Here is a 24600-nt window from a genome sequence, read left to right on the forward strand (position 1 = left end):
TGAGCAGTTGAGCAGGACAGCGGATGTCTCAGTGACTCAGTAGGTAAAAAAGTACTTGCTGCCAAACCTGACAACCTAGGTTCAATCCCTAGAACCTACATGGAGGGAGAAAACCAACTTCTACTAATTGTCCTCTGATACACACACACACACACACACACACACACACACACAGAGAGAGAGAGAGAGAGAGAGAGAGAAGAGAGAGAGAGAATGAATAATGCTAACCTCAGCAGTTAAGAGTCCTTGCTGCTCTTGCAGAGGACCAAGTTCAGTTCTCCAAACCTAGTTGATAACTTCCTGTGAACTCTAGCTCCAGGGGCTCAGTGGCTAACAGTAATGCCGTTCTTCCAGAGGTCCTGAGTTCAATTCCCAGCAACCACATAGTAGCTCACAACCATGTGTAATGGGGTCTCATGGCTTTTTCTGGTGTGTTAGAAGACAGCTACAGTGTGTGAGTGTGTGGTGTGTGTGTGTGTGTGTGTGTGTGTGTGTGTGTGTGTGTGAGTGTGTAATAAATCTTAAAAAAAAAAAAAACCCTCCAGCTCCAGGGTATCTGATGCATTCTTCTGGCCTCCAAGAACACCCACATGTAACATGGATGTGGCCAAATCACAATCACATGAACATAAATAAAAATAAAATAGCAAAGGGCTGGAGAGGTGATACAGGGCTTAAACGCACTCACTGCAGAGAACCCAGGTTTAGTCCCCAGCACCCATATGGCAGCTTCTATAGCTCCAGTTCCAAGGGATTCAACAAACTCCTCTGGCCTCCATAGGTCAGACATGCACATAGCAGGCTTTCACACATGCACATAGTAGGCTTTCACACATGCAAGCGGAACACTCATACATGCAAAATAAAATACTTAATAAAATAAAAAGCTACCTGACCCCACGTGTTATCTTCCCAGTGACATGTCAGAGGAGATGCAGGGAATTTGAGTGGAGGTTGTATTTTCGAGAGTCTCCCTCTCTATCCAGACCTAGATTCCAGCACCCCAGGACAGCCCTGTATTAGCAATAACCATACCCCTGCCTCCCAAGCACAAGAAGCACGGGTCTATGCCACCACACCCAGCCCAAAGCGTATGTTTAACAAATAAGCTGAGGGCACTGGAGAGGCGGCTCACAGGCTAGGAACCCTGGTTCCAGACCATCCGGGGTTTAGTTACTAGCACCCTGATCCTGGTGTTCACAACAGTGCCTAACTCCAGTTCCAGAAGATTCCAAACCCTTTTCTAGCTTCTGTGGTTACCAGGCACACAGGTGGCATACAGACATACATGCAGACAAAACCACCCATACACACAAAGAGTAAACTAAAAAATGTTAATAAAAAAAGTGCATAAGTAAATGGAGAGGCTGGACAGATGGTCCAGGAATTAAGAGCTTGCTGCTGTCAGAGGTGTAGCATTGGTTCCAAGCACACGTTAGGTAGCTCATGGCTGCTGGTAACTCTGGCTCCAGGGAATCAGATGCCCTCTTCCAACCTCCACAGGTATTGGCACTCAAGTGCACATAAGCAAAAATAAAATACACATAAGTGCAAATAAAATATAACTTAGAAAACTGAGATTTAAAAACAGGATAAAACCAACAGACCAGGAAGTCCCAGGTGGCCGAGAGAACAGAAGGCAGGCAGAGGGCGACCGCAGCATCAGCACAGCATCCCAACCGCCGTCCAGGAGAGCATCTAAAAAGAACACACAGACAGGAGATAAACACGCACACTCCATCGGTGCCCCAGCAAAGAGAAAGCAAATGATCCCAAGACACAAGTTGGCTGAGACAGCAACAGCTGTCAGGCAGCGTGAGAAATGCAGGGGCTTAACCGACTCGGACCCTCAAGCTCCGACTTCCCAGGTCTGCGCTAAGCCTACAAGGTACAGGTGTCAGGGATGGCTGCTCTTCCCTGTGAAAAGCTACAAGGAAAGGCAAGCATCTCCCTCTCATGCTGGTGTGTGTGATACACATACACATCTGTAGAGCAGTGTTCAAACTTATGCAAAGACGAGCAACCAGAAGTCAGTAACCACCCGTGGGTCACCTGTCCCCGGCCCAGATGAGCACAAGAGGAACCAACCTGTTCTCCTGATCAAAACAACCAAAAGACGTGGATAAAACATAAAAAAACGTGTGTTGGTTGTGGTGATGCGCATCTTTAATCCCAACACTCTGGAGGCAGAGGCAGATGGATATCTGTGAGTTAGAGGCCAGCCTGATCTAATCTACAGAGGGAGTTCAAGGACAGCCAGGGCTACACAGTGAAACCATGGCTAAAAAACAAAAAATACAGACCCAGAAGTAGTGAGAATTATCTCAATCTGTCAGAAAGCAACCTAGTCGTGTGTGTCTTTAAACACAGAAACCTTTTCCCAACAGGGTCAGAGAAAAGAGACAGGAAAGACACAAGAAGAAATCAGACCCTTGAGAAAGGCTTAACCCACTACTGCTGGCTTTGACAATGGAGGAAGGAGGCTCCAAGACAAGCAGTGTGACAGCCTCTGGTTGGGGTGCACGGTGTAAAGGTTGTCTCTGTCTCATTCAAATGCTGATTTCTGTACCCGTGAGAGTTGAGTACTGGCCTATGCTATGTTTATGGATCAACACCAGCCTCAGTAGTCCATACACCTCCTTCACCTTCTGATTGGTTTAGTAAAGATATGACTGCCAAGAGCTGAGGCAGGAGGGGAAAGGCAGGACTTCTGAGCAGAGAGAGGCTCTGTGGGAAGAATCGGGCGCTGGAAGATTGGCCAGCGTGATAAGGATGAGGTTGGGATGGAGAGAGGTAACAAGCCACGTGGCAGACATGGACTAGATAGAATAAATGGGCTAATAAGTTAGAGCTACCTGGGAGGTAGCCTTACTATAGTGCCTAAACTTCCATAAATAATAATACGTCTCTGTATCACTCGGGAGCTGGCAAGTCCCAGGCAGTCCAGGAATAGCCTCGGTTTAGTGAGAAGAAAGTGAGCATCTCAGTCGGCTTTCCATTGCTATGATGAAACACTAAGTAAAATCACGTAGAGGAAAGGGCTTCCTTGACTTATACATCCTGATCACAGTCAGGACAGAAACACAAGGCAGGAATCCGGAGGCAGGAACTGAAGCAGGGGCCATGGAGAAACGCTACTAACCCATTTGCTCAGCTGCTTCCCAGGACCACCTGCCCAGAGGTCACAGTGCAGAGTGGACTGGACCCACACCCTTGCCCACAGACCAGTCTGGTGGGGGCATTTTCTCAACTGAGGGTCTCTCTTCCCAGATAACTCTAGCTTGTACCAAGCTGACAAAAAAACCCAGCACACAGGAACATTGGTCCTATAGATGCAAAGTACCCATTCTGCCAATAACTGAAAAACAGGAAAGGGACCGTCTCCACAGCCTTCAATGGGAGTACAGGCCCCCATTCCTAGACTTATCACCCAAAGGACTTTATCACAATAACTCTGTGTTACTGAAGCCTTAGAAAATCAGGCAGGAGAGATGCCTCAGCAATTTAGAGTATAAACTGACCTTGCAGAGGGCCTGAGCTTAGTTCACATAGTGGGCAGTTCACAATTGCCTGTAACTCTATCCCACGGGCATCTGACATCTATGGCCTCCTCGGGTGCTTATGTGCACACATACCCATACACAGACAGATATATAAAAATAAATAAATATTTTAAAAAGTATCCAGAGTCCACAAGGTGAAATGATAAGTCGCCTAGCCAAAAATTAGCAGGAAAGCAAAGGACAACTCCTGGCCAGTTGTGGTGGGTGGCGCACACCTTTAATGACAGTGCTTAGGGGGAAAGGGCAGGCAAATCTCTGAGTTTGGAGCCACCCTGGCAAAAAACAAACAAACAAACAAAAAGCTAATGCAAAATACCCAGTCAGCAGAACCTGACCTGGAATACCATGAAGAAGAAAAGAACTAGAGGCCAGGGACACTCAGTTAGCATGGCTGCATTTATTTCATACAGGCAAAGCACTACGGGAGACAGTAACTACATTGAAAAAAGGAGGTCAAGAGTAAAAACAGGAACGGAATTTGAAGCTTGGTCTGTTCTACGAAACTCTGTCAAAAAAAAAAAAAAAAAAAAAAAAAGATGGTTCTAGTGCTCAGGAAATGAAGGAGGAGAATCAGGAGTTGAAGGTCATCCTTAGCTACACAGCAAATATAAGGCTGGTCTAGATGATAGGAGACTGTTCTCAGAAAAGGGGTTTCTGGAAGGAGAAAGCAGCCCTCAGGCCTCCTCGTGTGCCCCCAAAGGGCCCTTTCCCCCTCAGGCCTCCCCGTGTACCCCCACAGGGCCCTTTCCCCCTCAGGCCTCCCCGTGTACCCCCTGTTCCTCTTCTTACCAGCACTTCTGATGCTGTGTACCATTCTAGCTGTGTTACTGAAGCACAGGTCACCTCATTAGGAGGTCATCTCTGCCACTGAGAGCCTAGACACAGGCCGGCACAACCTCAGTTCTTCCAGGAGGTCATCAACATGCTAGGGGTAGTCCAGCCAGAGACAGAGCTGCAGGCTCACAACACCAAAGACATCGATAGTAGGCGCTAAGCAGAGAGCTGGACCTCCCTAGCCAGCATGTCTGCAGCAGGCTGGAGAGGCAGGATATACTGTGGTTATGGAGGCTGCTCCAAGGCAAGAAAGATGGGGAAAAACGTCCCATCCACAAATGGCAACCTCAATCTCCTTAACTCAGAACCAACGCCCATTCGAGGCCCAGGGCCTGGAGCTGCTGATCCTCACGCAGCAGAACTTAAGACATCATGACCAGTTCGAATGTTACAAGACACTCAAGAAGCATGATAGATACCATCACCTAGAGTCCCTGGAGAAGGAACATCAGGACGAAGCCAGGAGGGATGACAGCGCACAGAACAGCGTCAGTGCTACGGGAGCCAAGCCCGTCCCAGCTGGCTCTCTGCTTCTTGTTAACAATTCAAGATGTGAGCCTCAGCGCTCTGCTCCTGCCACAGCGGCCTCAGCTCTGCCATCATTAACTCTAACCCTCTGGAACCATAGGTCCAGATGAATCCTCCCTCTCTCTCTCTCTCTCTCTCTCTCTCTCTCTCTTTTGGTTTGGTTTTGTTTTTTTGAGACAGGGTTTCTCTGTGTAGCCCTGTCTGTCCTGGAACTCACTCTGTAGACCAAACTGGCCTTGAACTCAGAAACCCATCTGCCTCTGCCTCCCGAGTGCTGGGATTAAAGGCGTGCACCACCATGCCTGGCTGAACCCTCTCTTCTACTCGATGCCTTAGTCATGATGGTTTATTACAGCGATGGAAAAGTAACTGATGCAACAGTGAATTCCTAATTAGCCAGGGCGGCTAACACCAGGGCTACTGATAAAACCCCGTGTCGAGGGAAAGGGAGAAAGAGGAGGAGGGGTGTGGGGGTGGGGTGAGAACAACCTATCTTAAATCTCAGCATCACAGCAAGGACCTGCTGCCGAAGGCATGTTGATAGGTCATGTCGGCAGAGTCAGAGGCAAGGAAAAGACAGCACAAGACATTGAGATTAAGAAGTGGCCGGGTGTGGCTGTGCAGTATGGGAAGCAGAGGCAGGTGGATCTCTGTGAAATTGAGGCCAACCTGGTCTACATCGAGAGCTCCAGGCCAGCTGGGGCTACACAGTGAGACCCTGTCTCAAAAACAAACAAACAAACAAACAAACAAACAAACAAAAACATACAAAACCAAAAAGCAGCAAAATTAAAAATTGTATTGGCAGGCAATAATACACACACACACCCTACAGTTGGGAGTAGAATCAGATCGCTCACAGAGTATAGAGGCATTACACAGTATTACTCTATTCTACATATTAACAACAGTTGAAGAAGTCAGACTGTTTGCTGGAGAGCCGAACAAAAATATACGACATCTTTAGGAACAAATGATAAAACATGTGCTCGAGGACTCACTAGAACTATTAAATGCTGCTAAGATACACTGCTCGCACATGCTGCTACTTCTCTAACAGATCTAGCTATCTATATATCTACTATATCAATTCCCTAAGGTTGCCCCTGAGCCCGCCTCATGCCCTGCATTAGGCTGGTGGCTTTGGTTCTGAGCTAAGCTCCATTGTGTCCAAGCCAGCATCCTGTCTTGACCTTTCCCCTCAGGAATCCCTGAGCTGTGCTGTTGGATCTTCCCACGGCCCTTCGCTCACAGAGGACTCAGCATCCACATATCCATATGGTGGCTCACAATCATCCATGACTCCAGCTCTAGGGGATCTGATGCCCTTTCTGAACTGCACAGGCACCAGGCACCCACTTGGTACACATATGTGCAATTTATATGTGTATAAACATTTATACACATAGAATAAAATAAATATAAAAAATTTAACAGTTCCTGGAGGACTAGGAACTGCTAAGCTTTGACTTTTCTTTATGTGTAATACACAAACTGGAAGCATGCTGGAGGAAATAATCCAAGGTTCACAGAAAGATCACCATCCAAAAGCAGCCAATTACAATTTGAAAACTATACCAAAAGGAGGATTTGCTCTGAATTAACTATATGAAAGTCTATACAGTGTATAATAGGCCAAGCCTGGTAACAGAGGACTGTAATCTCAGCTCTTGAGAGGTGGAAGTGGGGTTCAAGAGTTCAAGATTGCTTTCAGCTGCACAGCAAGCTTGAGGGCAATTTGTACGATGAGATGGTCTCGGTAACAACATAGGCACAAAGCCATGGGCCTAAGGAGACAGCTATGTGGGAAAGTGAATGGTAAATGATACAGCTGTCTGGTATGCGCAAGTCCCTGGGTTTGAGTCTCAGCACTGGAAAAAAAATCAACAATAATAACAGAAAGTAAAGGAAAATAAAACAGGGCTGGAGAGATGGCTCAGTGGTTAAGAACACTGACAACTGCCAGCGCACACCTTTAGTTCTAGCACTTGGGAAGCAGAGGAAGGCAGATTTCTGAGTTCGAGGCCAGCTTGGTCTACAGAGTGAGTTCCAGGATAGCCAGGGCTACACAGAGAAACCCTGTCTCGAAATCAAACAAACAAACAAAGACAAACAAACAAAAAGAGCACTGACAGTTCTTCCAGAGGTCCTGAGTTCGATTCCTAGCAACCACATGGTGGCTCACAACCATCTGTAAGAGATCAGATGCCCTCTTCTGGAGTGCCTGAAGACAGTTACAGTGTACTTACATATAATAAATAAATAAATCTTTCAAAATAAACAAACCAACAAAAACACAAGTAGAGAACAAAAGGTAGCCTGGCGTGGTGTCGCACGCCTTTGATCCCAGCACTCGGGAGGCAGAGGCAGGCGGATTTCTGAGTTCGAGACCAGCCTGGTCTACAGAGTGAGTTCCAGGACAGCCAGGGCTATACAGAGAAACCCTGTCTCGAAAAACCAAAACCAAAAAAAAAAAAAAAAAAAAAAAAAAGAACAAAAGGTAGGAAGGGAAGGCAGGAAGCACAGTGGTCAAGAGCACTTGCTGCTCTTCCTGAAGACCCGAGTTCAGTTCCCAGGGCCCCATCCACAGGGAACTCCAGCTCTAGAGGATCCAGAGCCTTGCACAGGAACACCTGAAATGTGTACATACACACAAACAGACACGTAAAATATACACAATAATAATAAAATAGACCTTTTTTTAAAAAAAGAGGACAAAAATTATTGAGGCCACCCTGGTCTATAGAGCAAGTCTGGGGACATCTAAGGCTACACAGAGAAACCCTGTCTTAAAGAATCAAATTAATTAATTAGTGTTCCTCTAGTTTGGGGCGGGGTGAAAGTACAACAAAGCTACCCCTCCACCCTTTTAGAACGGCTATAATCAGGGTGAGATGGGAGATCAATAACAGAATGCTTGCCTAGTATGCACAGAAACAAACAAATCAACAGCAACAACAAGAACAAAACTAGCATAGCCATTTAGAAGATAGTAACTGAGGCTGGAAAGATGGCTCAGCTGTCCAAAGCTCTTACTGATCTTGGAGAAGAGCCAAGTTCAGGTCCCAGAGCCCATAAGGCAGTTCATAACCACTTGTAACTCCAATTCTAGAGAACCCCACAGCCTCTTCTCACTTCCCTCGGATCCTGCACATGTATGGCATACAGACATATACTCAGGTATACACACACACACACATATTAGTAAATAATAAATATTAATATTTAAAAATAATATAAAGTGGTGACAGATGTCTTTAATCCCATCACTCAGGAGGCAGTTGGCAGGTGGATCTTGGTGAGTTCAAGACCAGCCTCGTCTACATAAAGAGTTTCAGGACAACCAGGGCTCCATAATAGAGATCCTGTCTTAATAAAGAACAAATTAAACAAATGTGTCATAGGAGACTGGTCTACTTAAAAATGAGTGTGCAAATATAGCTTGTACATTACTAAAACAAACAAGCCAAAGGACACACAGGAATTCTTAGAGTAGATGCACAGAGTCTCTACTGACTATCCCTTAGGACAAAGTGCAATGCCTGCTGTCTTTCCACAGCTGGTAAGAGTGTGGCAAAGTGGACAGTTGAGGCCATGGCTCTAGAGCCAGACAGCTTTACATGCGCTTACTGCACTGCCACTGCCACCAGAGACTGATGTCCTGCACCTGTATTCACATAGTCAGACTCTGACTGGGCGGGAGGCCAGGCAGCAGCAAGGTCTGTGACACATCTGACACGATAAAGACAAGGACCACCTTTGCTGCTGGATGCATGGCACGGGTGACAGAGCCTGAGGAGCGGCTGCTACTGGTCTACACTGTCAATCCCCTTCCCCATCATTTAGAGATGCTCCGCTCTAGGACACAGACATTTATGTATGTGAGTATTAGTTAGGCTGGGACAAAACTGAAAAACAAAACAAAGCAAAGCAAAGCAAATGAGAGATGATGACAGACAGGGTTGGTGGGGCCTTTCCTTCCCGTATAGTAGGGTTTTTCTTTTTCCTTTCTTGCCTTTCATTTTTTACCGGTGTACACCATTACAGCCAGTTCACAGCACCTACATTTATATGAACCAAGAACCAGTATGCACATGAAGCATTTCGCAAATTCCTGCTGGGCTCAGTCTCCGATAAAATATAGCCCCAAGGCAAAGATAAGCAGCCGGTGGGGGATGGGTGGCGTCCAGGCACATGCAGTCACAGAATGCCTTATTTGGGAGGAATTGGGCCAGAGAGGGGTCAACTTCTAGAGTAACCAGCAAGAACTTGAGATGGTGTCCCAGGGTAATACAGTCAGGAGCTCACTGCTCACCATCCACCAAGAATATGATTTCTCAAATAAGCCACGTGGAACTGGGCTTACATGCAAACCCCTGAAGCAAGGGGAACCTTGCAGGCCCGGGAAGAAAGCACCATCCAGCGCACACCTTTAACCCCAGCACTTGGAAGGCAGAGGCAGGCAGATTTCTGAGTTCGAGGCCAGCCTGGTCTACAAAGTGAGTTCCAGGACAGCCAGGGCTATACAGAGAAACCCTGTCTCGAACCCCCCCCCCCAAAAAAAAGCACCATCCCTATGTCATTCAGCAGCCAAGGAATCACAAGAGCCGCAGAAACCCTTCCAGTGTTATGTCCCAAAGTGGATCCAGCTGTGTACCCTGACGCCGGCAAGGATATCTTCTGACTTTCAAAACAACTTAGCTCAACAAAAAACCATTAGGAGGCCTGGAGTTGCTCATCAGACAGCGGCAACCCTGCTTCTCACCCGGGCCTCTGAGAACCATAGGAAAGAAAACTAAACACAAACATCTCCAACCCCACACACAGGTGACCATGAACTGAGACAAGCACAGGTCCTACAGGTCCCACCTCTGGCCTCTGGTGTCCCTTGACAAGTCACCTCTGAGGGAGGGAGATATGACAAGATTCAGGTTTGAGTAAGGCTGCTGCCTGGACATCCGTTTCAAGTTAATGAAGGCGGCCAGGCCTCAGCCATCGACTTTGACAGTAGAGCCCAGAAAGACATTCCTCATTCGAGCCACACGTCTCAGCCTAAGGCCTAAGAGTAGTGCCTGCTGGCAGAAGCATCTCCCCGGCCTGCAGGTGCAGAGACTGCACAGCCAACCAAGTCATAAACACAGGTTGCATAGGATCTCTGCTCTCGTGCCCCATCAACCCTGTGTCTGCTGGGGGGGTCTCCATCTAGATGACCATGGCCAACCAAGTCCAACAGAGCAGCTAAGACTTAACCCTTCACCTCACCCCTGCCCTGCTCCACCTACCTACTTCCTGAATTTTTTTTATTTTACCATTTAATTAACTAGGTCGCAGGCTGTTCCTCCATTTCATCTCCATTTTTACTACCATCCCCTTCCTTCCAAAGCGTTTCCTGCCTCCAACCAAGACTAGCCCCTCAAAGTTAGCCTCTGCCTTAACAGTAACTCCAGCTCACAGCCCCAGGTCTCCAGATGCAGCCCTGCCCTCTATCCCTCTCCCGCAGGTCCTTATGCTTACTCACTGCACTTGAGTTTACGGTTCCATCCATTACCTTGAGCCCTGTACAGGGTAGAGCAGAGTCTTGCTGTATATCTACACTGACTTGGTTGGAAAATCGGAACCCCAAACCTGGAGTGCCAGCCCTGGCTCCACCTCACCTAGCTCTCACCTTGCCTGAATTCTATACTCTGAGAGTTCTGTGGCCTTCTCCCTGGGGCCAGCAATCCTCGTGACTCTGGACAAATCACTTTCCTGCTCTACACCGCCTCCTTTAATCGGCCACGAGAATACAGAAAGACGAGTGGCTGCGGTGCGGTGTGCACTGGCTTTGCAAGTACCTGAATTAAGGCTCAGTTTTATGAAAGAGACAGAAATGCCGGTGGCCCAGTTGCGGAGGTCAAAGACCTGAACACGTAGTCCCTACCCCGCAAAGGACCAGGGTCTTGAGTCACCGAGTTCCCGGAAGGGACTAGGACATGGATCACGCGACCCACCAGACAGCAGGGACAGGGTCCGGGGACCACGCGCCGATGTCTGACAAGTCAGAATTGAATCGCAAGCTCCAAGATCCCTTCCAGGTGTAAGATGCGAAGCCGGGCCCGTTGGGCACACCTGAGATCTCCCAGCACCTCCTGGCACCGGCCCGCTGACCTTGGGGAGGCGCCCCTTGACACAGCTTCTCTTGCTGCTGGCAGATGGGGAGGCCCCTCGGCTCTCTGGTCCAAGTTCCTCAAAGGGTGCCTGGCCCCCGCCACCAAAGATGAGCCTTAACAAGCCGTTTACCTGAGGAGCCGCCGCCGCCGCCACGGCCCGGGCGCCGCCCTCTATGCCCCAAGCGTCTTAGAGTAGGCGGAGCAGCGCCCCAAGCCCATCCCCGTAGCCCTCTGGCCAACTGCGACCTGGCGCGCGGCAATTTGGCCCCGCCTCCATGCGATCTCCACGCTCATTGGTCAGAGTTCTGTCCCTCACGTTAGCTCCGCCCACTCTCTGCTCCGTGGAGCAGCTAGGTACACCTACTCCTTCCTGTTCTCTGCTGGGTACCCCAGCGGTCCGGTGACCATTTCACAAGACAAGTGTGAGTACTGCTGCTGCGCCAGACGCCGTCTGCGCAAGCGCTGTTCTCGAGAGTATTCGGACTCGGCCTCCAACTGCAGAAAAGTCCACCAGGCGGGACCGGTGGCGCACTCCTTTAATCCCAGCACTGGAGAGGCAGAGGCAGGTGGATTCCTATGAATTCGAGGCTATCCTGGACTACATAGTGAGTTCTAGGACAGTCTGGGATAAAAAGTGAGACCCTATCTCGGGAAGAAAACAAAAACAAAAAAACCAAACCAAACAAACAAACAAAAAACAGCCCCAGCACACCTTATGCAGCAGTCACGGACACACACAAGGTATTGTCATTGTTGTACATTGGTCACACACTAAACGCCTAAAATATACCCAAAACCCCTAAATGTACACATGGCCATGCCCAACAGAGGTACATGTCCAACCTATCAATGAGACATTGGGAATCAAGATGATCGATGATCATGTCCTAGCTACCTGGGCTGCTCACTACCACTGGTATTCCAGCTCCAGGAGCAACTAAAGCCTCTAAGGCTGGAAAGAGGTGAATAAAAAAGTAAAAGTAAGCCATACTACAGGATAAAATTTGGGTTTGGTGCCAAGAGAGAAAGGTTAGGTAAGAGTTGGGGAGGATTATGCCAGGAAGACTTGGCACCTGCAAAGAACCAGAGGTTGCAATCACCCAGATGTGTGTAAACAAGAGAAAGTTGTGGGTAGAGTTCTGAAAGCAAAAGAATCAAGAACCTGTCAAAGGGGAAGCAATTAGCTACCATGTATCTAGGCTGACAGCATCTTTGGATGTGGAAATTAAGTTGCAGTTGAACCAGGTCAGAGGCAAACACACAGCCAATATTCTTTTTCCACGATGAGAAGGACTTGGACCAAGTTCCACTGAGAGGATAGAGTCCAAGAGAGAAAAAGACAGGACAGGACTCTCTGAGTAAGAAAGTGAAGCATTTGGGGCTGGCGAGATGGCTCAGTGGTTAAGAGTGCCGACTGCTCTTTCGAAGGTCCTGAGTTCAGATGCCAGCAACCACATGGTGGCTCACAACCATCTGTAAGAGAGATCGGATGGCCTCTTCTGGAGTGTCTGAAGACAGCTACAGTGTACTTACATATAATAAATAAATAAATCTAAAAGGAAAAAGAAAAGAGAGTGAAGCACTTTGTAGATGGGGTCATGGCCTAGGAAAATGCTAGAAAACAGAGAGGGGGGACTAACTTGGGTAACTGCCAGGGAAGAAGGTCTTTTCCATGCTAACACCCAGGACACCCCTGCCCCCGTTGCCCTCCCCTGCCCCCAGCCTGAAAAGCTTTGAGTGGACAGTGGCAGTGCTCTGGTTGGCCACATTCCAACAAGCCCTGCTGATCCTGTGCTCCACAGCACACAGCACACAGCTTCCCCCTCCCCCAAACATACAAGCTGCCAGGCATGTATCACAACGTAGCTTTTACTTTTATTGTTCAGTATAAGGCCCAGCACATGAGGTACTGGGTAAAATGCAGTAGAGCTGATGGACTGACTAGTAAGGGTGCAGACAGAAAGAAGGACAAGACAAGGCAAAGGGACTGGAGAGATGGCTCCGCAGTTAGGAACACATTCTGCCGTCTCCCATGTTGGGCAGCTGACAGCCAGCTCTAACTTCCATCTCCAGGTGGAACAAAAGCTTCTAAACTCCACCGGCATCTACACTGAAGTGCACACTCTCCCCCCAACATACACACACACACACACACACACAATGTTTATTCTAGTTTGTTTGTTGTTTGTTTGTTTGTTTGTTTTGTGTTGTTTTTCGAGACATGGTTTCTGTATAGCCCTGGCTGTCCTGAAACTCACTCTGTATACCAGGCTGGCCTTGGACTCAGAAATCCACCTGCCTCTGTCTCCTGAGTGCTGGGATTAAAGGCGTGCGCCACCACTGCCTGGCTTATTTTAGGTTTTGTTTCTCTGTGTAGCCCTGGCTGTCCTGGAACTTGCTCTATAGAAAAGGCTGGCCTCAAACTCAGGAATCCACTCGCCTCTGCCTCCTGAGTGCTGGGATTAAAGACAAGCACCACCACACCAGGCAAGAATAAAATCTTAAAAAGTAAATAAATAAATAAAAAGGTGGGTGATGGAGAGATGGCTCCGTGGTTAGGTACACTTCTTTGCTCTTCTTACAGAGGACTCGGGTTTGGTTCCAGTTCCCAGCACCCACGAGGTAAGTGGCTGACAACCATGCTTACCATGAGGATCTGGGACCCTTCTGAACTCCACAGGCACCAGGCATGCACACAGTGTACATACATGCATACGGGCAAACCACTCATAAACGTACAATAAAAAAATTAACTTTCTTAAGAACATTGCAAAAGGAATGTGATCTTTCTGGACCCGGACTGTAATTACACAGCTTTAACAGCTGCTAGCTTCCCTTTGGGGTCTGGCACAGATGGGAGCCAGGAAAGTAAAAGGGGCAGGCACCGCTGAACAGCTGAGAGACTCTGAGGACACAGCTGTAGCTCAGCGGTACTGCGGGTGTGTGTGTGTGTGTGTGTGTGTGTGTGTGTAGAGTCACATGATCTTCCCTTTTGTTCTCTAGATGTAAAACCCACCTTCAGTTCACCTTGTCACTCATGTACCCACAGCCCTCCTACCTCCCAGAGAGCCAACTGTATTCGGTCCCCAGGAGCGACTTCCTTTCCCCTAAGCTCCAGATCCCTCACTGGACAGCTACTGTGTCCACACTTTCTGTATCTCTTCTTTTTCTAAGACAAGGACTGTAGCTATGAGCTACGCATTTCCAAAAAGTCACCAGACGAGGTGGATGAGAAAACAAACCTGACATTTCAGGCCACGCTTCTCCAGCGCCTTGTTGTCAAGCCTTTTGCGTCTACCTATAAATATCAGTGCAGGAAGATACAAGTCTCGAAGGCTCATTAGACCTCTAATCACATTTCAGGCTTTCAGGAGCGCTCTGCCACAACTGGACCTCAGTTTCATTGTCTGTAAACCATGTGTTGCTCCTTTGCATTCAGATTTGAAATTCTGAGCATGAACCACCTTTGGCGCGTCTGTGTGTTCAGGGAATGAGACGTGACCAGAGGGATATAGCTAAGATGACTACTTAAGGAAAGCAGCTGGCATATGTCACATGCTAAGCAAATGTCAGCAGTGACTCTGGAGTTGAAAACAAGCCCTGTAGAGTAGTCAGGGGTGGCCTTTGCGTCCTTTGAGGATGTGTTCAAATCTGCAGAAAGCCCCAGGTGGCAGGCTTCCTGCAGCAGGTCTGGCCTGGGTCAAAACTCAAAATCGGGGCTGGAGAGATGGCTCAGAGGTTAAGAGTACTGACTGCTCTTCTGGAGGTCCTGAGTTCAATTCCCAGCAACCGCATGGCTCACAACCATCTGTAACAAGACCTGATGCCCTCTTCTGGTGTCTGAAGACAGCTACAGTGTACTTACATATAATAAATAAAATAAATCTTTAAAAAAAACAAAAACAAAACAAAAAAAACCTCAAAATCCAAGGGCTCACCAGTTAAGAGCATTGACTGCTCTTCCAGAGTTCAATTCCCAGCAACCACATGGTAGCTCACAGCATCTGTAATGGGGTCTGATGCCACCTTCTGGTGCGTCTGAAGACAGCTACAGTGTACTTATATACATAAAACAAATAAATCTTTTTTTTTTTAAGATTTATTTATTTATTATATGTAAGTACACTGTAGCTGTCTTCAGACACTCCAGAAGAGGGCGCCAGACCTCATTACGGATGGTTGTTAGCCACAATGTGGTTGCTGGGATTTGAACTCTGGACCTTTGGAAGAGCAGTCGGGTGCTCTTACCCACTGAGCCATCTCACCAGCCCCAAATAAATCTTAAAAAAAAAAAAAAAAATCAAGCCAGGCAGTGGTGGTGCACACCTTTAATCCCAGCACTTGGGAGGCAGAGGCAGGCAGATTTCTGAGTTCGAGGCCAGCCTGGTCGACAGAATGAGTTCTAGGACAGCCAGGGCTACACAAGGAAACCCTGTCTCAAAAAGCCCCCCCCCCAAAAAAAAAGAAAAAAGAAAGAAAGAAAGAAAGAAAGAAAGAAAGAAAGAAAAAGAATAATCAAGATCCAGCAGAGCTGACATTCTCAACCTTCCTAACCCCAAGCCATAAAATTATTTTCGGGCTGGCAAGATGGCTCAGCAGGTAAGAACACTGACTACTCTTCTGAAAGTCCTGAGTTCAAATCCCAGCAGCCACATGGTGGCTCACAACCATCTGTAATGAGATCTGACTCCCTCTTCTGGAGTGTGAAGACAACAGTGTACTTATTTATAATAATAAATAAATCTTTTTTTTTTTTAGTTTTTCGAGACAGGGTTTCTCTGTGTAGCCCTGGCTGTCCTGGCACTCACTTTGTAGACCAGGCTGGCCTCGAACTCAGAAATCCGCCTGCCTCTGCCTCCCGAGTGCTGGGATTAAAGGTGTGCGCCACCACGCCCGGCAATAAATCTTAAAAAAAGTATTTTCATTGCTGTAGCTGATCTTTTACTACTTTGTGGGTCCTTTATCCACCCCTCCGTTTCACTCCGTCATTAGGAGAGAAACAAGGATAGAGGGGAGAGACAGAGAGAAAGGGAGGGGGGAATCCCTGATTTTAATTTCTTTCCTTTTGTTTCTTCTTTGACCATAGCTACTAACAAACCATAACTGACCTCCCTAAATGACCAACAACTAACCATGCCGCCTCTTGGGGGCCCTCACATTTATGTACCCTCTGAAAAGTTCTCAAAATTCCAAGAGTCACGCATTGCAGAAATTACCTGCAGCTGGCAAAACCACGCCTCTCCTAGAGCACAAGGCAAATCATGGTCAGCTGCTGTGGACAGTCGAAGCACCCCAAATCCCTACACCTGGGATTAAAAAGAAAGTGTGTTCTTGTAATATTTGTGTGTGTGTGTGTGTGTGTGTGTAAGGGAACAAAAATTCTAGAATTCTCAAAAATGTCTTTACACATTTCTACTTCATAACGGTAACTGTGCTACATGCCATGAATCATAATAAAAATATCTGTGTTTTCTGATGGTCTTTGGTACCTTCAAAGGTACCCACTGCGGTAGAGGGTGACCAGATTAGAGGATCCTGGACCCTTGCCACTCCTGACAGTAGCCTTGGTTAGCATCACCTCCTCAAAGAATGAAATGGCGGCTCGTCTCTCGACTCTTGAAATCCTTAGAAGACTTAACCCTCCTAGCTTCTTTAAAGATCTTGTATAGGGGCAGAAGAAATGGCTCAGCAATTAAGAACACATTTTGTTCTTTCAGGGGACCCAAGTTTAGTTTCCAGCATCCAGGTCAGGTGGCTCACATCCATCTGTCACCCCAGCTCCAGGGGGTGCAAAGCCTCCATGGTACCCCCCCAAATGATGAAAAGGCCTTTCTATTCAATCGCATGCAGAGCGGCCCCCCCAAAGCCACATCCTGGTGCTAGCCCTTCATATTCATTCTCATTCCACAGAAGAAGAACCTAGGGCTAATCCAGAGATGACAGGGCTTAAGAGGAGACCTTTGAGGGCACAATGCAAGTGCATCTCTAGAACCTTCTATTCTAGAACCTACACCCAGTCCTTTGGAGTCTTTACTCTCCAATCAGTCCAGAGCTGTGGAAGCCTCCTCCTGAGGCTCTCAACCTACGCTCTTAGCCTAAAACCCATTACGTCTTCAGAAACGTGACTGTTTTCTCCAAGGGACAGTAGATCCCTCCTGGCCTTCTGCTTCCCTGACCCCCTTGCCCTCTGAAACAAGTCAGACCTCAGCTGCGTCCCTTCCCTGGCTGACGGGCAGTAAGCTGGCCCACCAAGCCCAGTTCTGTGGCGCCCTGCCTTCCATGAGGAGCAGCAGTTGGCGCAAGTCGGATCAGAGGGTGTTCATAGAACAGGTTCGAGAATGCATGAACAACGGTTACTTGCTCTCCTCCAAGAAGATCGGATCTGGTGCTTTCTCCAAGGTCTACCTGGCCTATGCAACACGTGAGCGCATGAAGCACAACCCTAGGCTATCCTCTGACTTGCGGGGCAAGCGCCACACTATGGTGAGGCAGGCCTGTCACCTTCTCTGTGGGTTCCTTGGGGGTACCCTAGCCTGGTTCCATTCTAGAATGGACCCTAGTTCCTGCCCTAACCTCTCTCGGGTACCTTCTAGTTCCCCTAGCTTCCTCTATAGGACCTCCCTCCTAAGTCTGATTTCTTCTCAGCTTCCCAATGCTCTGTTCCCCAATCCCTCAAACATATATGTACCCAGGACAAAAAGTGCGACAGGCACTTTCCTTCCGAGGATATTGCTTGCTCAGCCACATGGAGAAGTTGAGCAATATGTATAAAATAACATATTTTATTCTGGGCCTATTCGTAAGGAGTCTACACACAGTTGAACACTCTACATCTTCCTCAGGTGGCTATCAAGATTGTGTCCATGGCTGAAGCCCCAGCGGAATACTCCAGAAAGTTCCTGCCCCGTGAGATTTTATCACTCAATGCTACCTACAAGCACATGAACATAGTAAGACGGTCCTTACCATGCCAGCGCTCTACCCCATTGCCCCACTTCTTCACTTGGAACCTCTTGTTTGTCCTTGCATGAAGAGTCTTCTCTCAACCTGCAACCGAGAGCTAGTATACCTGACACTCCCAGCCTTCCTCAGGACGACAGTGTACATGGAGTATTGGGGTGTTTGCTAGGTTCAACTGTATGAGACCTACCAGAACAGCCAGCGTTCCTACCTGGTATTGGAGTTGGCAGCTAGAGGTGACCTGTTGGAGCATATCAACGCAGTGTCAGACCTCCGATGTTGCCCAGGGCTGGAGGAGGAAGAAGCCCGAAGGCTGTTCTGGCAACTGGTCAGCGCTGTGGCCCACTGCCACAATGTTGGCATTGTGCACAGGTGAGGGTGCCATCTGGCCTATCTGCCTACCTGGAGATCTGCTGACTCACTTGACCCCACATTCCCTTCTCCCACAGGGACTTGAAATGTGAAAATATCCTGTTGGATGACCAGGGCTTCATAAAGCTGACAGGTGAGGCCACACAGCTCCCTCGGTCTGGTTTAATTCTGGACTCCTACCTCCCAAATTCTGCCTGTCCCACAGACTCCTGTGCCCCAACCTTCAGCTCTCCCACATAGCCTGAATTCAGCTCCTATAGCCTAAACCCACTGACCTGCATCCACGGGAGCCCCTGCCTAGTTTCTCCCTCATTCTTACAACATACAGTTCAGGTTCCTTCCCTTCCCAACCCTCACCATCCTAACAGATGTCCTCTTGAACCCACTCTCCCCAACCTGTCCATCACTTGTGTTCCCTTGCCCCGCCCTGCCGGTACACTGTGTGCAGATTTTGGCTTTGCCAACTGGGTGGGGCTCAAGAACTCTCTGCTGAGCACCTTCTGTGGCTCGGTGGCCTATACGGCCCCAGAGATCCTCATGAGCAAGAAGTACAACGGTGAGCAGGCTGATCTGTGGAGCCTGTGAGTACCCCAGGTAGCCCCCGGCTGGACCTGTGGGTGGGCTTAGAAAGGGACAACACCCTGAGGAAGTTGGGTCCCCAGAGGGATCATCCTCCATGCTATGGTGTCTGGGAAGCTGCCCTTCAAGGAACACCAGCCCCATCGCATGCTGAACCTGATTCGTCGAGGTCCCATCTTCAGGCCAGGGCTGTCCCCAGGTGAGCACCACCAGGCCACGCTCCTTCCAAGGCCCAGTTCCAGCCTGGAGGGTAGCGAGACCAGGACCACGGCGATGAGAATATGGTATCACCCTACCCCCATGTGCTGGAAAAGTACGGTCCTTGAACTGTATGTTGGGGAAGCTGAGCTGCGGTGGGACTGACTTGGAGGGTTACCAATCCTACTGAATATCTAACATGGCACTTTTCCAGAATACCTCACCCCTCCTCTGCACCTCAGTCCCCCTTTTGAGAATAGCCCCCAAACCTTTGCCACGACTAGTAGTGATTCCTGTCAAGCTGCCAACATTTCTGACAGTAGCAGAGTGTGGGTCAGGATTGTGGCAGGCTCCAGCAGTGAGCCCTCCCCTGTAGAGTGCCGGGACCTGATCCGAGGGCTGCTTCAGCTGCATCCATGTGAACGTCTGGACCTACAGCAGGTGGCTGCTCACTGCTGGATGCTGCCTGCAGAACACATGCTGTCCTCTGCACTTGGAGCTCCCGGAGGTGGGAAATGGCTCACAGCTAATTGGTTGGCCTGCAGGCGGTGTGTCTAGCACTCCACATGACCCTTTGCTCTGCTCCATTGCAGAACAGGATCATTCCTGGTCCGCAATAGCCCCAGACAACACAGAGCCTGACAGAGATACCAGGCATGCCAGAAGCAAAGGCTCCAGCCCCTCCAGTGCCAGGACATCTCCAAGGAGACCGTCTCTGGCCCAGCTGTGCAACACCTGGAAGCCTGCACCAGAGCAATAGGTTCTACCACCCTTAGGCTTGGGCGTACCATGGCAGATGGCTGCTCTCTATGTCCCATGTTCCCGAACAAGAACATGGCTGGGCACTCTCTGCTGAATTGAGGGTGGGTGGGTGTGGGAAGATTAAAAAAATGTTCATTCTGTTGAATTAAGGATGCAGCTATCTACAAGGGTGGGCCAGTGGCCTTTGGGTATCTCCTTGGGGACCTGGGTCTGGGGGAAAACACCAGTCTACACGGTGCATGTGCCAACAGTGTCAAAGCTTTAACAAGAGTGCTGCAGAGCATCATGGGGTTGGGCCGGGGGGGGGGGGGACTGAGAAGACTCCTGGTACCCAATGAAAACACCTAGCCATGCATGACAACACATACACCAGGCTTTCAGCTTCAGGGGTATGAAATAGAACACTGCAAACTCCCTTGGAGACTACAGGTCTCAGGGACCTGGAAGGACCTGTTGCTGAAGAAAACTGCACACACAAGTGGAGTGAGATCTGTAGCTCAGAAAGGGGGACACAAAAAAGTAGAGCAAAACTTGCCACGATATCTACAAATTAGGAAGAAGGGGTGCATACACGGAGTAGGCTCCAAATGTTAAGGGTAGGATCGTACAGGGGTAAAAGAACACGCAGGAGAATCTCTTGCAGAGGTAAGCAAGGTGTGCCCCGAAGGAGAGTCTGGATGTCTTTTTTTTTTTTTTTTCGAGACAGGGTTTTTCTGTGTAGCCCTGGCTGTCCTGGAACTCACTCTGTAGACCAGGCTGGCCTTGAACTCAGAATCCGCCTTGAAAGGCAACCGAGGCTTGAGAAAGCTAACCAAGGAGCAGGTTCTAGCTGAATGGTTAAGCCCCAATTCAACCTGGGAGTAAGGAGGCTGACAAGATGAAACAGAGAAACGGAGACAGCAAATGGGAAACCCAGCAAGTGATCCAAAGACAGGCTCACAGGCTCAGAAGGCAGAGCATTCTAGGAAGGGCCTAGGATCCAAGTGTAGTCTGTCTTTTAAGGTCTTGGGTAAGGAAAGCAAAAAGACTCCGAAGGTTGGGGCTCACGGCGCTGTTTACATCTCTAAGCCTATCCACGTCCAGACCCCTCAGTGCCTTCAGGAATGAAAACCTAGTTGGCTTCCCAGGGCTTGCAGTATTTCCAGTCCAGTCCTATCACCAGCTGGGAATAGGCTCTTCATAGCTCCAGTGACCACCGGCATCCTGCCTCATCTGTAGGCAGCTGTGACAGAACCCAGCCAGCTCCAGCTCAGTAGTGCAGCTCTGAACAATGTGCATTATTGCCGGTTGCAACAGGGCACAGGATTGGGCAGCATCCTTGAGCGGCTCAACATTTACTGGGCATTGACCCTAGAACCCTGTGCCAACACTGGCAGAGGTGGGTTTGAAGCTGGCGTTCAGGCCAAAGGGACTTCAGGTGTGTGGGGCACTGTTGCCTCTTAGCTCTTGAGCGAGCTCCTGTTGCTCTTGCTGGTCGAGCTCCTGGAGCTGTTGTTCCACGTCTTCAGGTACCTGCACCTCCAGCAGGTTTTCCATGCCAGCCTCTGGCTCATCACCAATAAGCACCTGCAAGAAGAGGAGGCAGGTGAGCGGGCTCATAAGCCGTTGGCACTTGCCTATCCTTTCTGACCCTGCACTCACCTGGATAAGCTTCTCGCAAGCCATCCGCACATCGGGCTCTGGCTCCCAGCTGTGCAGCTCTCGAAGGATCAGGTAGGCACCCTGGTCCCGTACCTGCTTCCGACCGGGTGCCGTGGCTGTCAGCTAGGAAGATGGAAAAAAGGTTACTCGGATGCCAATACGGACTTGTGGAGAGGCATTAACATCCCAGACCCCTGCTCACCAGCATGACGGCTTCGATGAGCATCTTCCGGATGTCAGCGTCCGGCTCCCGTTGCTTGTCTGGTGACAAGTACTGCAGGTCAACAGGCAGCTCTAGGAGTGAGGGTGGGAGATTATTGGTCCCTGTACCGAACACCCAAGCCCTGCTCTGCCTGGGTGAGCCTTGTGTGTGTCTGTAACGACCCCCTCCTTAAAAGCTGCCAGAGGGACTCCAGACCTGCACACTTCTCCATCTCCCTCTTGTAGTCTTCCCTCTAGCCCCAGACAGCCCTGAGGTAACCACCCAAGTCACTCACGGTCCATTTCTTCCTCGGAAAACTCTTCAGGCCCAGCCAAGGGCAGTAGCAAGAAGGGGAGAATGTCGACTTGGGGCCCAAGTAACCACTCGTGATGTCCTGGAGGTGCCGACAAGGAAGGAGATCAGAATAATGGTCCATTGGGTCCCTAGGGTTCAATCCCCACCTTAGCAATGGCACCACCCCCTCCTTGTCACTCACGATGCTCAAAACAGCAATTCCGAAGTGTTCCTACCACCCCGCCCCTGCGCACCGAAGAGTCTGTGTACTGGGTAAGAGGCAGCAGCCGTTGGACCACGCACCTGTTGAAAGAAGATATTCACTGCTGTCCTTGTTCACTTCCACTTCCCCACCTTCCCGCCCGCGCAGGCGACTGGGTTTCACCTGTCTGGGTCCAGGAGAAAAGCACGCACCTCCGCCTGCTGGCTAAGGTTGGAGAGCAGCGGCCCCAGGTAATGCAGGGGTGCGGCCGCGTTGTAGCTCGGCGTGCACAGCGCGTTGACAAGCCGCTCCAGACCCAACCGCTCCGGCTCAGCGGCCATCAGCTTCTCCATTAACGCAGCACACGGAGCCGGCTCGCGACTCAGGTTGGCCAGCACTGCAGCCGCCTCTTCAGCCCAGGGCCACTGAGGGTCCAACACGCAGCGCAGCAGGCGGGCGGGCAGCTCCGGATCAGCCGCCAGCAGCTGCCAGTGCACACCGGGATCAGCAGCCAAGTTCACGAGCGCGCGGAAGGCATCGCGGGAAGGAGCTGGGGCCGGGGCCACTGCAAGGTCGACCAAGGCCCGCAACAACTCTGGCTGTCCCGCCAACAGCGTGCGGCCGGAGCCCGCACCAGTCAGCGCCAGCACGTGCTGCGCCGCGGCCGCCTGCAGGTCGGCTCGCGCTCCGAGCACCAGGAAGGGCAGCAGTTCCGCCGCCTCCGTGTCCGCGCCAGCCTCCTGCTCTAGCAACCCTCGCTCACCAGAGAGCCCCGAACCTACTCCCGGTGCCCGCATGCCGCCAGCAGTCTCAGTCACTTATCGTACCGGGGCCACTGCCGGGAAAAGCGGAAGTCGTTAAACCCCTTCCGAGGCTGAGAACCTGGCTGAAGAGGGCGGGGCCGGTTTCGGCGCGAGGCATTGTGGGCCACAGTATTAGGCACCCCTTAAGCTGGTGCAGATGTACCCCCACCACCAGATCCTTGCAAGGACTTTTCCGGATGCCTATTGCGTGTTTGCTTTGCCAGGCGTCAGAACAACGCGACCAGCACGCATAATTTGAAGCGAAGCTCGGAAGCCGGTGATCCTGGTGTCTAGAGTGTTTGCTGCCACCCTTTAAACCTGGGTTCAGACATCCAGGAACCGGAGGGCGCAGGACTCTGTGATGAAAAGGCAGCTTTGGACCAGTCTCTGACTTTGCAGAGGGGCTAAATTTTTTTCAGTGCATTTGTTAGGCCCTCTTCAGTGACAGAAGTCTGAGTCAAGCAGGCTTGGGCAAAGGGAACTAATAAATGAATCTATAGTTTGCAGTTTTGGGGACACCTGGTGACAGACGCCCCTGCACAGCTCTCTAGAGCACTGTTCGGTTTCTGTCTTCCATACCTCGCTGCGTTTCTTTGCTTCTCAGTGGCTCCATATTACTACCTTCCACGGGCACATTTGTTAGCACAGATGGGAGGACACTGGCCTTCTCAGCTACGTAATCCTAGCAGAAGATAATTTCAGTACTAGGATCTGTTCTGGGAAAGTATCCCATTTGGTGCTTCTTGTGCCTGTATTAGCAATTAGCTGCCTGGGGTCCTTGCTCTCTCAAAATAGAAATCTTGAGTTAGGGGTTTTTCCAGGGCTGGTCCTTGTCAGGTTTTTGTAGGTGATAGCCAGGAGCCGCCACAGTTCCAGATCCTAAGCAACCTTAGATACTGACTGGGATCCTTCCAGCTACAGTGGCAAAGTGGTTAGGTCTGTGTAGGGCTAACTGTCCAGGTTTCCCAGCTGTTGACAGCGACTAGTGAGTTTCTAAAAAAAAAAAAAAAAAGGCTCCCTTGCCTCTGTTTTGTTTTGTTTTGGAGACAGTGCTGGTTGTCTTGGAACTCACTCTGTAGTCCAGGCTGGCCTCAAACTCAGAAATCTGCCTGCCTCTGCCTCCCAAGTGGTAGGACTAAAGGCATGCACCGCCACTTCCTGGCTCCTTATCTTTTTATAAACATATCACTGTCTAATCTCACAACTGAGGAGGCTGAGGCAGGAAGGTCAGTGTAAGTTTGAGGCCAGCCTGAGCTATAAAATGAGCTGGTCTCAAAGATTTTTCTCATAAACAAAGTTAACTTTGTTAACTTGACACAAAATAGTCACCTAGAAAGGAAATCTCAGTGAAAGTTTAAATTAAGTTGGTCTATGGGCACATCTGTGGGGGCTTATCTTAATTAGTGGAAAGACGTTGCTCACTGTGAGTGTTACCATTTCCTATATAGGAAAGGGGTTTTATAAGCGTGGAAAAAGCAAACATATTGACATGTATGAATCATTGCTGTCTTCT

The 24600-nt window shown here is 49.6% G+C and overlaps 3 protein-coding genes across 9 annotated transcripts in view; 1 reads left to right on the top strand and 2 right to left on the bottom strand.

Annotated features, from left to right (window-relative positions):
• Window positions 1-11290, bottom strand: part of Mroh1 (maestro heat like repeat family member 1) — a 74771-nt gene extending 63481 nt beyond the window's left edge. For 4 of the 6 annotated variants that reach the window (XM_021183460.1, XM_021183458.1, XM_021183459.1 and 1 more), the window contains exons 1-2: window positions 11205-11290; window positions 1608-1698 (exon numbers count right to left, since the gene is read on the bottom strand). The gene's annotated coding sequence lies outside the window, so the exon portion shown is untranslated. The other 2 variants (XM_029469604.2, XM_085831743.1) reach the window with 2 other exon arrangements.
• Window positions 11291-17167: 5877 nt separating this feature from the next.
• On the top strand, window positions 17168-19960 carry LOC110310968 (testis-specific serine/threonine-protein kinase 5). The gene is made up of 8 exons (XM_021184162.2): window positions 17168-17557; window positions 17917-18024; window positions 18204-18406; window positions 18484-18539; window positions 18855-18987; window positions 19069-19184; window positions 19560-19691; window positions 19777-19960. The coding sequence occupies exons 1-8, from the start codon at window positions 17354-17356 to the stop codon at window positions 19941-19943; spliced, it is 1119 nt and encodes a 372-aa protein (XP_021039821.1). The 5' UTR covers window positions 17168-17353; the 3' UTR covers window positions 19944-19960.
• Window positions 19961-20465: 505 nt separating this feature from the next.
• Window positions 20466-23191, bottom strand: Hgh1 (HGH1 cochaperone). 2 transcript variants are annotated; one of them, XM_085831621.1, is made up of 6 exons: window positions 22497-23191; window positions 22337-22385; window positions 22084-22182; window positions 21789-21880; window positions 21587-21709; window positions 20466-21511 (listed from the first exon to the last, which is right to left on the bottom strand). In XM_085831621.1, the coding sequence occupies exons 1-6, from the start codon at window positions 23079-23081 to the stop codon at window positions 21359-21361; spliced, it is 1101 nt and encodes a 366-aa protein (XP_085687747.1). In that variant the 5' UTR covers window positions 23082-23191; the 3' UTR covers window positions 20466-21358. The 2 variants fall into 2 exon arrangements, with proteins under 2 accessions (XP_085687747.1, XP_021039345.1); XM_021183686.2 differs by having other exon boundaries at window positions 22285-22385; window positions 22468-23191.
• Between the last annotated feature and the right edge of the window lie 1409 nt (window positions 23192-24600).

The sequence above is a fragment of the Mus caroli genome, unplaced genomic scaffold (genome assembly GCF_978045245.1).
Source record: "Mus caroli unplaced genomic scaffold, Mus_caroli_1 scaffold_16, whole genome shotgun sequence".
NCBI lineage: Eukaryota > Metazoa > Chordata > Mammalia > Rodentia > Muridae > Mus > Mus caroli.